The 15,226-nt window shown below is 47.1% G+C and overlaps 1 protein-coding gene across 1 annotated transcript in view; it reads right to left on the bottom strand.

The window, feature by feature from the left end:
• The window catches only part of LVRN (laeverin), a 228,735-nt gene that overhangs the window by 46,680 nt on the left and 166,829 nt on the right, over positions 1–15,226 (bottom strand). The window contains exon 17 of the mRNA XM_077290673.1: positions 10,951–11,124. Coding sequence (XP_077146788.1) covers positions 10,951–11,124 — 174 coding nt within the window. The remainder of the gene's footprint in view (positions 1–10,950; positions 11,125–15,226) is intronic.

The raw sequence follows: 15,226 nt of genomic DNA, 5'->3' as shown, positions 1-15,226 counted from the left end.
TCTGGAGAAAGGACATATTCGTCCGTCTTCTTCCCCTCTTGGTGCGGGATTCTTTTTTGTGGCAAAAAAGGACGGATCTTTGAGACCTTGTATTGATTATCGGCTTTTAAATAAGATCACTGTCAAATTTCAGTATCCTTTACCGCTGTTGTCTGACTTGTTTGCCCGGATTAAGGGTGCCAAGTGGTTCACCAAGATAGACCTTCGTGGTGCGTACAACCTTGTGCGCATTAAGCAAGGTGATGAATGGAAAACCGCATTCAATACGCCCGAAGGTCATTTTGAGTACTTGGTGATGCCTTTTGGGCTCTCCAATGCGCCTTCAGTTTTTCAGTCCTTTATGCATGACATTTTCCGGAAGTATCTGGATAAATTTTTGATTGTTTATCTGGATGATATTTTGGTTTTTTCTGATAATTGGGATTCGCATGTGGAGCAGGTCAGGTTGGTCTTTAAAATTTTGCGTGAAAATTCTTTGTTTGTCAAGGGCTCAAAGTGTCTCTTTGGTGTACAGAAGGTTCCCTTTTTAGGGTTCATTTTTTCCCCTTCTGCTGTGGAGATGGACCCAGTCAAGGTCCGAGCTATTCTTGATTGGACTCAGCCCTCGTCAGTTAAGAGTCTTCAGAAGTTCTTGGGCTTCGCTAACTTCTACCGTCGTTTTATTGCTAATTTTTCTAGCATTGTGAAACCTTTGACGGATATGACCAAGAAGGGCTCCGATGTAGCTAACTGGGCTCCTGCTGCCGTGGAGGCTTTCCAGGAGTTGAAACGCCGGTTTACTTCGGCGCCTGTTTTGTGCCAGCCTGACGTCTCACTTCCCTTTCAGGTTGAGGTGGATGCTTCGGAGATTGGGGCAGGGGCCGTTTTGTCGCAGAGAGGCCCTGGTTGCTCTGTTATGAAACCTTGTGCCTTTTTCTCTAGGAAGTTTTCGCCTGCCGAGCGAAATTATGATGTGGGCAATCGGGAGTTGTTGGCCATGAAATGGGCATTTGAGGAGTGGCGTCATTGGCTCGAGGGTGCTAAGCATCGTGTGGTGGTCTTGACTGATCACAAAAATCTGATGTATCTCGAGTCTGCTAAACGCCTTAATCCGAGACAGGCCCGCTGGTCATTGTTTTTCTCCCGCTTTGATTTTGTTGTCTCGTATTTACCAGGTTCAAAGAATGTGAAGGCCGATGCTCTTTCTAGGAGCTTTGTGCCTGATGCTCCTGGAGTCGCTGATCCTGTTGGTATTCTTAAAGATGGAGTTATCTTGTCAGCTATTTCTCCGGATCTGCGACGTGTGTTGCAGAGATTTCAGGCTGATAGGCCTGAGTCTTGTCCACCTGACAGACTGTTTGTCCCGGATAAGTGGACCAGCAGAGTCATTTCCGAGGTTCATTCCTCGGTGTTGGCAGGTCACCCGGGAATTTTTGGCACCAGAGATCTGGTGGCCAGGTCCTTTTGGTGGCCTTCCTTGTCAAGGGATGTGCGGTCATTTGTGCAGTCCTGTGGGACTTGTGCTCGAGCTAAGCCTTGCTGTTCTCGTGCCAGCGGTTTGCTCTTGCCCTTGCCTGTCCCGAAGAGACCTTGGACACATATCTCCATGGATTTCATTTCTGATCTTCCGCTATCTCAGGGCATGTCCGTTATCTGGGTGATATGTGATCGCTTCTCCAAGATGGTCCATTTGGTTTCTTTGCCTAAGCTGCCTTCCTCTTCCGATCTGGTTCCTGTGTTTTTCCAGAACGTGGTTCGTTTGCACGGCATCCCTGAGAATATTGTGTCAGACAGAGGATCCCAGTTCGTTTCCAGGTTCTGGCGATCCTTTTGTAGTAGGATGGGCATTGATTTGTCGTTTTCGTCTGCTTTCCATCCTCAGACTAATGGACAGACGGAGCGAACCAATCAGACTTTGGAGGCTTATTTGAGGTGTTTTGTCTCTGCTGATCAGGACGATTGGGTGACATTCTTGCCGTTGGCTGAGTTTGCCCTTAATAATCGGGCTAGTTCCGCCACCTTGGTTTCGCCTTTTTTCTGCAACTCTGGTTTCCATCCTCGCTTTTCTTCGGGTCATGTGGAGCCTTCTGACTGTCCTGGGGTGGATTCTGTGGTGGATAGGTTGCAGCAGATCTGGAATCATGTGGTGGACAACTTGAAGTTGTCACAGGAGAAGGCTCAGCGCTTTGCCAACCGCCGCCGCGGTGTGGGTCCCCGACTACGCGTTGGGGATTTGGTATGGCTTTCTTCCCGCTTTGTTCCTATGAAGGTCTCCTCTCCCAAATTTAAACCTCGTTTTATTGGGCCTTACAAGATATTGGAAATCCTTAATCCTGTATCTTTTCGTCTGGATCTTCCTGTGTCGTTTGCTATTCACAATGTATTTCATAGGTCCTTGTTGCGGCGGTACATTGTGCCTGTAGTTCCTTCTGCTGAGCCTCCTGCTCCGGTGTTGGTTGAGGGCGAGTTGGAGTACGTGGTGGAGAAGATCTTGGATTCTCGCCTCTCCAGGCGGAGTGTTGTGAATTTGGATTCTGGGCTCCCCCGGTGGCTACTGGTGGAATTGAACTGGTGTCTTCATCTTCTCTGTTCACCTGTTCCCATCAAGATGTGGGAGTCGCTATATAACCTTGCTGCTCTGTTAGTTGCTTGCCGGTCAACAATGTTATCAGAAGCCTCTCTGTGCTTGTTCCTGCTCCTAGACAACTACTAGATAAGTTGGACTCTTGTCCATGTTTGTTTTTGCATTTTTGTTCCAGTTCACAGCTGTAGTTTCGTTACTGTGTCTGGAAAGCTCTTGTGAACAGGAATTGCCACTCTGGTGTTATGAGTTAATGCCAGAGTTTTAAAGTAATTTCTGGATGGTGTTTTTGATAGGGTTTTCAGCTGACCATGAAAGTGTCCTTTCTGTCTTCTGCTATGTAGTAAGTGGACCTCAAATTTGCTAAACCTATTTTCATACTACGTTTGTTATTTCATCTCAACTCACCGCCAATACATGTGGGGGGCCTCTGTCTCCTTTCGGGGTATTTCTCTAGAGGTGAGCTAGGACTAATATTTTCCTCTGCTAGCTTTATTTAGTCCTCCGGCTGGTGCTGGGCATCTAGAATCAACGTAGGCATGCTACCCGGCCACTGCTAGTTGTGCGTTAGGTTTAGTTCATGGTCAGCTCAGTTCCCATCTTCCAAGAGCTAGTTCCTATATATGCTTATGCTATGTTCTCTTGCCATTGAGATCATGACAGTTTGACCGGCCTGCAAAGTGTTAATTGTTTGGGCTGAAGCAGGAGAAAAAGAAGTGTTGAAGGGAAATTTTTTTTTTTTTTTTTCCCCCTCAGAGTTTTGCTGCCTAGCCCTTAATTGCTGTCTAGCTGCTTCTTACCTCCTCTTAACCCTTGAATGGCTCTGTGTCCACCTGTTTGTAATGGATCTTCAGAGTGTAACTGCAGGTTTGAATAATCTCGCCACGAAGGTACAAAATTTGCAAGATTTTGTTTGTCATGCACCTGTATCTGAGCCGAGAATTCCTTTGCCGGAATTTTTCTCGGGGAATAGATCCGGGTTTCAGAATTTTCGAAATAATTGCAAATTATTTTTGTCCCTGAAATCTCGCTCTGCCGGAGACCCTGCACAGCAGGTCAGGATTGTGATTTCCTTGCTCCGGGGCGACCCTCAAGACTGGGCTTTTTCATTGACACCAGGGGATCCTGCGTTGCTCAATGTGGATGCGTTTTTTCTGGCTTTGGGGTTGCTTTATGACGAACCTCATTTGGAGCTTCAGGCAGAAAAAACTTTGATGTCCCTATCTCAGGGGCAAGATGAAGCGGAAATTTACTGCCAAAGATTCCGTAAATGGTCTGTGCTTACTCAGTGGAATGAGTGCGCCCTGGCGGCGACTTTCAGAGAGGGTCTCTCTGATGCCATTAAGGATGTTATGGTGGGGTTCCCTGTGCCTGCGGGTCTGAATGAGTCCATGACAATGGCTATTCAGATCGATAGGCGTTTGCGGGAGCGCAAACCGGTGCACCATCTGGCGGTGTCCACTGAGAAGTCGCCAGAGAGTATGCAGTGTGATAGAATTCTGTCCCGAAGCGAGCGGCAGAATTTTAGACGGAAAAATGGGTTGTGTTTCTATTGTGGTGATTCTACTCATGTTATATCAGCATGCTCTAAGCGCACTAAAAAGCTTGGTAAATCTGTTTCCATTTGCACCTTACCGTCTAAATTTATTCTATCTGTGACCCTGATTTGCTCTTTGTCATCTATTACCACGGACGCCTATGTCGACTCTGGCGCCGCTTTGAGTCTTAAGGATTGGTCCTTTGCCAAACGCTGTGGGTATGATTTAGAGCCTTTGGAGACTCCTATTCCTCTGAAGGGGATTGACTCCACCCCATTGGCTAATAATAATAAACCACAATACTGGACACAAGTAACTATGCGTATTAATCCGGATCACCAGGAGATTATTCGCTTTCTGGTGCTGTATAATCTACATGATGATTTGGTGCTAGGATTGCCTTGGCTGCAATTTCACAACCCAGTCCTCGACTGGAGAGCTATGTCTGTGTTGAGCTGGGGATGTAAGGGGGCTCATGGGGATGTACCTGTGGTTTCCATTTCATCATCCATTCCCTCTGAAATTCCTGAGTTCCTGTCTGACTATCGTGACGTCTTTGAAGAATCCAAGCTTGGTTCGTTACCTCCGCACCGAGAGTGCGATTGTGCCATAGATTTAATCCCGGGTAGTAAATACCCAAAGGGTCGTTTATTTAATCTGTCTGTGCCTGAACATGCTGCTATGCGAGAATATATAAAGGAGTCCTTGGAAAAGGGACATATTCGTCCATCGTCATCTCCCTTAGGAGCCGGTTTTTTCTTTGTGTCAAAAAAAGACGGCTCCTTGAGACCATGTATTGATTATCGGCTTTTGAATAAAATCACTGTTAAATATCAATACCCATTGCCGTTGCTGACTGATTTGTTTGCTCGCATAAAGGGGGCCAAGTGGTTCTCTAAGATTGACCTTCGTGGGGCGTATAATTTGGTGCGAATCAGGCAGGGGGATGAGTGGAAAACCGCATTTAATACGCCCGAGGGCCACTTTGAGTATTTAGTGATGCCTTTTGGTCTTTCTAATGCTCCGTCAGTTTTCCAGTCCTTTATGCATGATATTTTTCGCGATTATTTGGATAAATTTATGATTGTGTATCTGGATGATATTCTGATTTTTTCGGATGACTGGGACTCTCATGTCCAGCAAGTCAGGAGGGTTTTTCAGGTTTTGCGGTCTAATTCTTTGTGTGTGAAGGGTTCTAAGTGTGTTTTTGGGGTACAGAGGATTTCCTTTTTGGGATATATTTTTTCCCCCTCTTCCATTGAAATGGATCCTGTCAAGGTTCAAGCTATTTGTGATTGGACGCAGCCCTCTTCTCTTAAGAGTCTTCAGAAATTTTTGGGCTTTGCTAACTTTTATCGTCGATTTATTGCTGGTTTTTCGGATATTGCTAAGCCATTGACCGATTTGACTAAGAAGGGTGCTGATGTTGCTGATTGGTCCCCTGATGCTGTGGAGGCCTTTCGGGAGCTTAAGCGCCGTTTTTCCTCTGCCCCTGTGTTGCGTCAGCCTGATGTTGCTCTACCTTTTCAGGTTGAGGTCGACGCTTCTGAGATCGGAGCTGGGGCAGTGTTGTCGCAGAAAAGTTCTGACTGCTCCGTGATGAGGCCTTGTGCCTTCTTTTCCCGTAAATTTTCGCCCGCTGAGCGGAATTATGATGTTGGGAATCGGGAGCTTTTGGCCATGAAGTGGGCTTTTGAGGAGTGGCGCCATTGGCTTGAGGGGGCCAGACATCAGGTGGTGGTATTGACTGACCACAAAAATTTGATTTATCTTGAGACCGCCAGGCGCCTGAATCCTAGACAGGCGCGCTGGTCATTATTTTTCTCTCGGTTTAATTTTGTGGTGTCATACCTACCGGGTTCTAAGAATGTTAAGGCGGATGCCCTTTCTAGGAGTTTTGAGCCTGACTCGCCTGGTAACTCTGAGCCCACAGGTATCCTTAAGGATGGAGTGGTATTGTCAGCCGTTTCTCCAGACCTGCGGCGGGCCTTGCAGGAGTTTCAGGCGGATAGACCTGATCGTTGCCCACCTGATAAACTGTTTGTTCCTGATGATTGGACCAGTAGAGTCATCTCTGAGGTTCATTCTTCTGCGTTGGCAGGTCATCCTGGCATTTTTGGTACCAGGGATTTGGTGGCAAGGTCCTTCTGGTGGCCTTCCCTGTCACGAGATGTGCGAGGCTTTGTGCAGTCTTGTGACGTTTGTGCTCGGGCCAAGCCTTGTTGTTCTCGGGCTAGTGGATTATTGTTGCCCTTGCCTATTCCTAAGAGGCCTTGGACGCACATCTCGATGGATTTTATTTCAGATCTGCCTGTTTCTCAGAAGATGTCTGTCATCTGGGTGGTGTGTGACCGTTTTTCTAAGATGGTCCATTTGGTTCCTCTGCCCAAGTTACCTTCTTCTTCCGAGTTGGTTCCTCTGTTTTTTCAAAATGTTGTTCGTTTGCATGGTATTCCTGAGAATATAGTTTCTGACAGAGGGACCCAATTCGTGTCTAGATTTTGGCGGGCATTCTGTGCTAGGATGGGCATAGATTTATCTTTTTCGTCCGCTTTCCATCCTCAGACGAATGGCCAGACCGAGCGGATTAATCAGACCCTGGAGACATATCTGAGGTGTTTTGTGTCTGCTGACCAGGATGATTGGGTTGCTTTTTTGCCATTGGCGGAGTTCGCTCTCAATAATCGGGCCAGCTCTGCCACTTTGGTGTCCCCGTTTTTCTGTAATTCGGGGATTCATCCTCGATTTTCCTCTGGTCAGGTGGAATCTTCGGATTGTCCTGGAGTGGATGCTGTGGTGGAGAGATTGCATCGGATCTGGGGCCAGGTGGTGGACAATTTGAGGTTGTCCCAGGAGAAGACTCAGCTTTTTGCCAACCGCCACCGTCGTGTTGGTCCTCGGCTTTCTGTTGGGGATTTGGTGTGGTTGTCTTCTCGTTTTGTCCCTATGAGGGTCTCTTCTCCTAAGTTTAAGCCTCGGTTTATCGGCCCGTATAAGATATTGGAGATTCTTAACCCTATTTCCTTCCGTTTGGACCTCCCTGCATCCTTTTCTATTCATAACGTTTTTCATCGGTCATTATTGCGCAGGTATGAGGTACCGGTTGTGCCTTCCGTTGAGCCTCCTGCTCCGGTGTTGGTTGAGGGTGAGTTGGAGTACGTTGTGGAGAAAATCTTGGACTCTCGTGTTTCCAGACGGAGACTCCAGTATCTGGTCAAGTGGAAGGGATACGGCCAGGAGGATAATTCTTGGGTGAATGCATCTGATGTTCATGCCTCCGATCTGGTTCGTGCCTTTCATAGGGCCCATCCTGATCGCCCTGGTGGTTCTGGTGAGGGTTCGGTGCCCCCTCCTTGAGGGGGGGGTACTGTTGTGAATTTGGATTCTGGGCTCCCCCGGTGGCTACTGGTGGAATTGAACTGGTGTCTTCATCTTCTCTGTTCACCTGTTCCCATCAAGATGTGGGAGTCGCTATATAACCTTGCTGCTCTGTTAGTTGCTTGCCGGTCAACAATGTTATCAGAAGCCTCTCTGTGCTTGTTCCTGCTCCTAGACAACTACTAGATAAGTTGGACTCTTGTCCATGTTTGTTTTTGCATTTTTGTTCCAGTTCACAGCTGTAGTTTCGTTACTGTGTCTGGAAAGCTCTTGTGAACAGGAATTGCCACTCTGGTGTTATGAGTTAATGCCAGAGTTTTAAAGTAATTTCTGGATGGTGTTTTTGATAGGGTTTTCAGCTGACCATGAAAGTGTCCTTTCTGTCTTCTGCTATGTAGTAAGTGGACCTCAAATTTGCTAAACCTATTTTCATACTACGTTTGTTATTTCATCTCAACTCACCGCCAATACATGTGGGGGGCCTCTGTCTCCTTTCGGGGTATTTCTCTAGAGGTGAGCTAGGACTAATATTTTCCTCTGCTAGCTTTATTTAGTCCTCCGGCTGGTGCTGGGCATCTAGAATCAACGTAGGCATGCTACCCGGCCACTGCTAGTTGTGCGTTAGGTTTAGTTCATGGTCAGCTCAGTTCCCATCTTCCAAGAGCTAGTTCCTATATATGCTTATGCTATGTTCTCTTGCCATTGAGATCATGACAGCGGAGGCTTCAGTACCTGGTCAAGTGGAAGGGCTATGGTCAGGAGGATAATTCCTGGGTGGTCGCCTCTGATGTTCATGCGGCCGATTTAGTTCGTGCCTTTCATGCCGCTCATCCTGATCGCCCTGGTGGTCGTGGTGAGGGTTCGGTGACCCCTCACTAAGGGGGGGGTACTGTTGTGAATTTGCTTTTTGCTCCCTCTAGTGGTTACTAGTTTTTTGACTCTGGTTTTTCTGTCATTCCTTTTATCCGCACCTGGGTCGTTAGTTAGGGGTGTTGCTATATAAGCTCCCTGGACCTTCAGTTCAATGCCTGGCAACGTAGTTATCAGAGCTAGTCTGCTGTGCTCTTGTCTACTGATCCTGGTTCCAGTTATATCAGCTAAGTCTGCCTTTTGCTTTTTGCTATTTGTTTTGGTTTTGTATTTTTGTCCAGCTTGTTCCAAATCTATATCCTGACCTTTGCTGGAAGCTCTAGGGGGCTGGTGTTCTCCCCCCGGACCGTTAGACGGTTCGGGGGTTCTTGAATTTCCAGTGTGGATTTTGATAGGGTTTTTGTTGACCATATAAGTTACCTTTCTTTATTCTGCTATCAGTAAGCGGGCCTCTCTGTGCTAAACCTGATTCATTTCTGTGTTTGTCATTTCCTCTTACCTCACCGTCATTATTTGTGGGGGGCTTCTATCCAGCTTTGGGGTCCCCTTCTCTGGAGGCAAGAAAGGTCTTTGTTTTCCTCTACTAGGGGTAGCTAGATTCTCCGGCTGGCGCGTGTCATCTAGAATCAACGTAGGAATGATCCCCGGCTACTTCTAGTGTTGGCGTTAGGAGTAGATATATGGTCAACCCAGTTACCACTGCCCTATGAGCTGGATTTTTGTATTCTGCAGACTTCCACGTTCCTCTGAGACCCTCGCCATTGGGGTCATAACAGCCTTCCTTCTAGCGCTATGTGTTGTGGTCCTTCCCTGCTGTGCTTACGGAAAGTCCCCACAACCGTTGTGTCTGTTTCTTAAGTTCCCTCACAACTCGATTAAATGATGTTCTTCTAATCCTCCGTCCCTCCCTGTTGTTCTGGTTGGGACGGCACCCGTATGACGGGTAGGCTCGGAGCTCTTCCGGGACCCTAGAGTCGCCCCTCTCCACAAGTTGCCCCCCAAGACTGCATAGGTGATTTAAGTTAGACAGCCCGCCTTAGACTGACTGTCCTGCCGCTGTTTAGAGTATTGCTTGAAGCTGAATGTTATGATACTCCCTCGGCGTTCCGGCCACCGGTAGTGCGCCTCAGTGGGGTGTTGCTCCGGTATTACAGCACGACCCCCACTGGTATTTCTCCTTTTGCTTGATCTCGTTTCTCACTCAGCACAATCTATCTCGCTTCTAGTCCTTCCTTGGGCACCGCCGCTACCCGGAGCAGGCGCGGTCCCGTTACGTTCGTTCAAGTTGCCAAGCCTCTGTCAGGATCCCACCCCTGACAGAGACCCTACTGTATCTTCCCCCACAACACCCTCTGCCACAAGGTGTTGCCTGGTTCCAACCCAGTCAGCTTTCTGATCTAACTTCCTGCCTGACCCCCAGTTTACCCACTATGGTGGGGAGTGGCCTAATGAATAGAACCCTTAGCTCCCCCCGGAGGCCCAGCTGTGAAATGTATTGGTGTCTGTGATACCTGGTCAGATGAACTCCTTCAGTGCCATCAGACGCACCATAGCTCCCCATAGTGGCGGAGCCACAGTACTGCAACGACCAGGACTCTGGGGCGCTGCACTGTGACCGCCAGTGCAGCGCCGTGCGCTATCACCGCGCTTTCCAAACCCAAGTCTGGGTGGTTAGTGGTGTCCGCCAGTGCGGCATCGCATGCACTCTCGTGCTATTTAATTATTAGTTTTGTTACGTGCGGTACTGCGGCCCTGTGAAGCAACAGGGTTCGCCTATTTCACACAGAGTGAAGCTAACCCGTGTGTATACACCATATAGTCCGTCATTGCTTAGCAGCAGGTTCCATCTCTGCACGGTGGCCCCCGGGCTGCGAACGCACCTTATTCCTTTTCTCTAATTATTTGGTGCGTTCCACTAGCCCTAACAATGTGTAATTGCTATCATTTTCTGAGATAAATATTTCATTACCTGGAACAATTTCAAGGGTGCCAACACTTTCGGCCATGACTGTACCCAAGCAATATCAGATATTTTAATCAGGATATTTCAGTGGCACTATATCACTAAAAAGGCCATACTTACTTATATAAGGGCAGGTTATAATACCAAGCTAGCAGGACACAGAGAAGCTGATGGGAAGGTTGTATACATGCAAAACACTGATGAGTTGTACAGTATAGGCATCATAAACTTTCATAGGGATAAACTGACCTTCGAATTAAAGGGGTTGTTCACTACATTTTATTATTGTACGAATGGGATCATTACGGTGGAAACTTTAGAAACACATGCTCTCCTCCAGTGGTCCTTAACATGCCACCTGCTGGTTTTCTTACTGTTTATTATGGTTTGAATAAAATGTGACCGCTGCAGTCAGTCAATGGTCACCTTATGCCAGAAGAGAAAGGGAGGTGAACAATGGCTGACACAATATGGAGCGCAGAGGAGCAACACCAGTCTGATCGTTAATTATGTGAGGTTTTCCTATTTTTTCAACACAATGAGCCCATTTATAAAATAATAAAATGAAGCAGACAACAAATTTAAGACTACTATATTACATTATTATGTAAGATGTACAGTCATTACTGTTGCCTGCTTACCTATACAAGAGCCATGGTTCCCTGGTGCAACTCAAGCCCTGTTTGAGGGAGGTCAGCTCCCAATGATCTTCACTGTCTGATTTGTTATAATAATTCCAAGCGAACTCCCATTCCTCTTGCCCCCCTTCTGCAATGCCATAGCAATAAACTGAGCCTTTTATAGATTGCGGTATTCTGAAAAAGAGGAACATACACATTCAGATGTGCTGATTTGAATAGACAGACTCATACACGTTAACAAGAATTAAATTGTCAAATCTCATCGGACATTATTCACATAGGTTGGACAACACCAAGAAATTATCCATTCAAAATAAAGGTAAAGAGAAAAAAAGGGGTGATTATGTGGATAAAAATGAACTTTTATTTATTAAATATTTTATTTTAAAAGCAAATTTGTATACAGCTTCATTAGGATGTATATTGGGTCACAGTAAAATGAATTGTTATGTTATAATCACTACTGTGACCCACTAGAGTCATGTTATAAAGCTAGGGTCTAAGGGGTAACATTTCTCCTTATGGAGAGTGACATACCAGCTGGCTTGTCAAGGTAAGGAGGCTTATTCGCCGTGCAATGCTCCTCTGGGAAATTAAATATGCAAATCGCCTCTTCTGAGAAAAAGAGGATTTAACTCTATAGCGCCTCCTGTTGTAAGTAGCGATCCTACAAGTCACAATCAACCCTTTAACGAGTCGTGCAATATGACTTAGGATAAAAGCCAAATCAGTATCTCAATTCGCAGACACGGTGTTTCGGGCTGTTGGCCCTCGTCAGTGCGAAGCATGAGAACTGATTTGGCTCTTTTTCTCAGAAGAGGCAATTTGCATATTTAATTTCCCAGAGGAGCATTGCATGGCGAATAAGCCTTCTTACCTTGACAAGCCAGCTGGTATGTCACTCTCCATAAGGAGAAACGTTACCCCTTAGACCCCAGTCCAGAGCCTCCCACCTAGCCAAATCAGTTCTCATGCTTCGCACTGACGAGGGCCAACAGCCCGAAACACCGTGTCTGCCACTGAGACGGGAGCAGTGCAGGCACGAGGAGAGGTGAGGAGTGTGTTTGTTTTTTTTTTCTTTTTTTTTACTATAACAGTATAACAGTGAGTACTGGACTGTGGGGCCATTCTCGGGGGGGGGGGGGAGATGCGGGCTGTGCTATATACTACATGGCTGTGCTATATGCTACGTGGGCTGTGTTATTTACTACGTGGGCTGTGTTATTTACTACGTGGGCTGTGTCATATACTATGTGGCTGTGCTATATACTACATGGCTGTGCTATATACTACGTGGCTGTGCTATATGCTACCCATTTTGCACTTTTGCAAATGTTCTACGTTAATGCTTTCTAATGTTTACTTTTAAAAGATTTCCATTAAAAAATTGTCATATTCAATGTATGCAGGTTTTTCTTTGCAGCAAATTCAGCTAACAATAAAATGCCTACTGGTAACTGAGGAAGAGGGAGTAGGTCACAAAAATTGGCATATAAGGGGTTGACTTATATAAAGACACTCTGCTGTATGGTATTGTAGAATTTACAATAGCTATCACTCATGTAAGAAGTGAAATCTGGCATTGTACTATACCTACATTTCTCTGCTGTATCTGTGCATCATGAATCGTGGTATGTGTTAAAGGGGGGGCCCACTGAGACGCTTTCGCCCGGGGCCCTCAAAAACCTGGAGCTAGCCCTGTACTGAGGGCAGGTGAATCAATTGCAGATGCGATTTTCCACTATGAATGAACAAGCAGTGTAATGCTCGTGCCCTGACTGGTTGGCTCGAGCGTGGGGGTGTTGTGGTCCCACAGTGGCACAAACCAGACTACCCTGGAAGGGGTGTGACTTAGGCTTCTTTCACACTTCAGTCGTTTGGCGTCAGTCACTTCCAACAAAGTGACGGATCGACGGATCCGTCACAATTGTTGAAAAAACGGATGTAACGGATCCGGTTTTTTGACGGATCCGTTACTCGGGGGTTGTATATACTTTTTGGAGCATGCGCAATTGAAAAAAATTGAAAAAACGGATTGGGGCGACGGATCCGTCGAAATAACGGTCGCGACGGATCCGTCGCCCATAGGTGGCCATTCTATGGAATGACGGACGCAACGGATCCGTCGCGATCCGTCATTTCAACGGAGACAAAAAACGTTGCAATTACCGTCAATGTCTAGATGACGTCCGCTAAATTTTGACGGATCCGTCGCATGACGGATGGAACGGACGACCATCCGTCACAATCCGTCGCTAATGCAAGTCTATGGGGAAAAAAACGGATCCGTCGAAAAAAAAAACGGATCCGTTTTTTGAGGAACAGGACGGTTTTAGACTGACGCCAAACAACTGAAGTGTGAAAGAGGCCTAAGCAGCTACCTTGGTGTTCACTGGAGCCTCTGATGTCGAGGTCAGGCTTGTGCTGCAGGTAGCTGCCAGGTACCACTCCAGGGTGGTGTCTGGCTGTGGTTGCTGATCCCACTGTGGGACGGAACACGGGTTGGCAGGCAGGCACAGCTGAGACACTGGCAGGCAGGTGGACATGACTGAAACACTGGCAGGACAGGCAGACAAGGCTGGTACTCTGGCAGAACAGGTACTGACTAGGTAAAAACCGGAATACAGGCAGGTATATGGAAACAAGTAGGGACCTGTTCAGACAGGAGGGTATATGAGAACAGGTACGAACCTGACCCACAGGTGGCAGAACGGAAATAGATCAGGACCGCAAGGAGGGGATACAAAGCAGAACCACAGGAGGTGGAGCTAAGAGTAGGGATGTAGAAGGCAGAGCTAAGAGCAGGAATGTAGGAGGCGGAGCCAAGAGCAGAACCGCTGGAGGCGGAGCCAAGAGCAGAACCGCTAGAGGTGGAGCCAAGAGCTGAACCGCTGGAGGCAGAGCCAAGAGCAGGACCGCTGGAAGCAGAGCCAAGAGCTGGAAGGAACAGAGCCACAGGTTGCGGCGAGCAGAGCAGAGAGGCGCAGAGCTACAGATTGCGGCAAGCAGAGCAGAGAGGTGCAGAGCAACTGGTTGTGGCGAGCAGAGCAGAGAGGTGCAGAGCGATAGTTTGCAGCGAGCAGAGCAGAGAGGTGCAGAGCCACAGGTTACGGCGAGCAGAGCAAAGAGGTGCAGAACCACGGGTTGAGGTGAGCCGAGCAGAAAGGAATGGACACAAGGGTACGCACAGCTGAGAGGGAAAGGCAAACAGATAAGGAAACAACAGGAACATACTGTATATAGACCAGAGTACACAGACAGGATCAGGAACGGGACAAGACACAGAGACAAGGATTCAGACCAGGGTATCAAGCCCCACTGGGTAGCTGAGACAGGACAGGACCAAAATAGTTTGCTCAGGCATCCTCCAATGGGTGGGAATGCCTTAAGTATCAGATGCCTCCAGGCAATTGGCCGGGGAAGATGCACACAGTCTCAAAAAGAACCTGGAATTGCCAGCACCGCCCCCCTATGCACACAGCCAGGAAGCTTGCACAGAGCAGGCAGACGACATGAGGCACACAGCATGGAGCCGACAGCAGACAGAACTCACAGCATGGCCTGGAGTGAGTTAGTTGGTGTATCAGGCAGGTGGGGATGGGAGGAAATGCAGTGATGCCGGCAGGGTTGTTACACGCAGGTTTTGTAGAATTCACTGTTATCAATATTGCAGGGCACATTGTTATCAACTGTTCTAGCGGCGTTCATGACTGGCATTCTGACCCTATTCAATCTCTGTTGTCAGGCATGTGAACTGGACACAGGTCAAGACGAACAAGGAAAGACGGACATGGATAAATGAAAACAACAATCATACAACATGCACTCACCAAACAAAAGAGTGGATCACAAAGGAGTTAAAGGAACGAGAAACCTTGAAGACACGGTTTATTACATCCAAATGCAATAACCAGACATATGGAAGGAGTTGGTGAGGCGAGAGAACCCTTTAATGATCACCATTATATATTTTCACACAAGTTGTTCAGACGGTTTAATTCTGGTGTGCTTTTTTTTTAGTTCATATTAAAGCAGAGATGTCCTTATACTGTCCATGTTTTTTCTAAATTGGAGAAACTATTTTCTAGTTGGCAATCTTTTTATATTAGACACTATAAGGTATGGCAGTTGAAATGCTTTGTATTAGTCTTCATGCTTATTGTATAATGGCTGTATGGCTAAATCACGGCGCTGTACTATGGAGAGGTAGGGGACTTTGGGCCCTCATGCAGTTTTTCTATTGGGTGCCCAATGAACAGAGCTATTCTGTCCTAGA

Source organism: Ranitomeya variabilis, chromosome 1 (genome assembly GCF_051348905.1).
Source record: "Ranitomeya variabilis isolate aRanVar5 chromosome 1, aRanVar5.hap1, whole genome shotgun sequence".
In the NCBI taxonomy this organism is placed as follows: domain Eukaryota; kingdom Metazoa; phylum Chordata; class Amphibia; order Anura; family Dendrobatidae; genus Ranitomeya; species Ranitomeya variabilis.
This window is presented reverse-complemented; position numbering and strand designations above follow the sequence as displayed.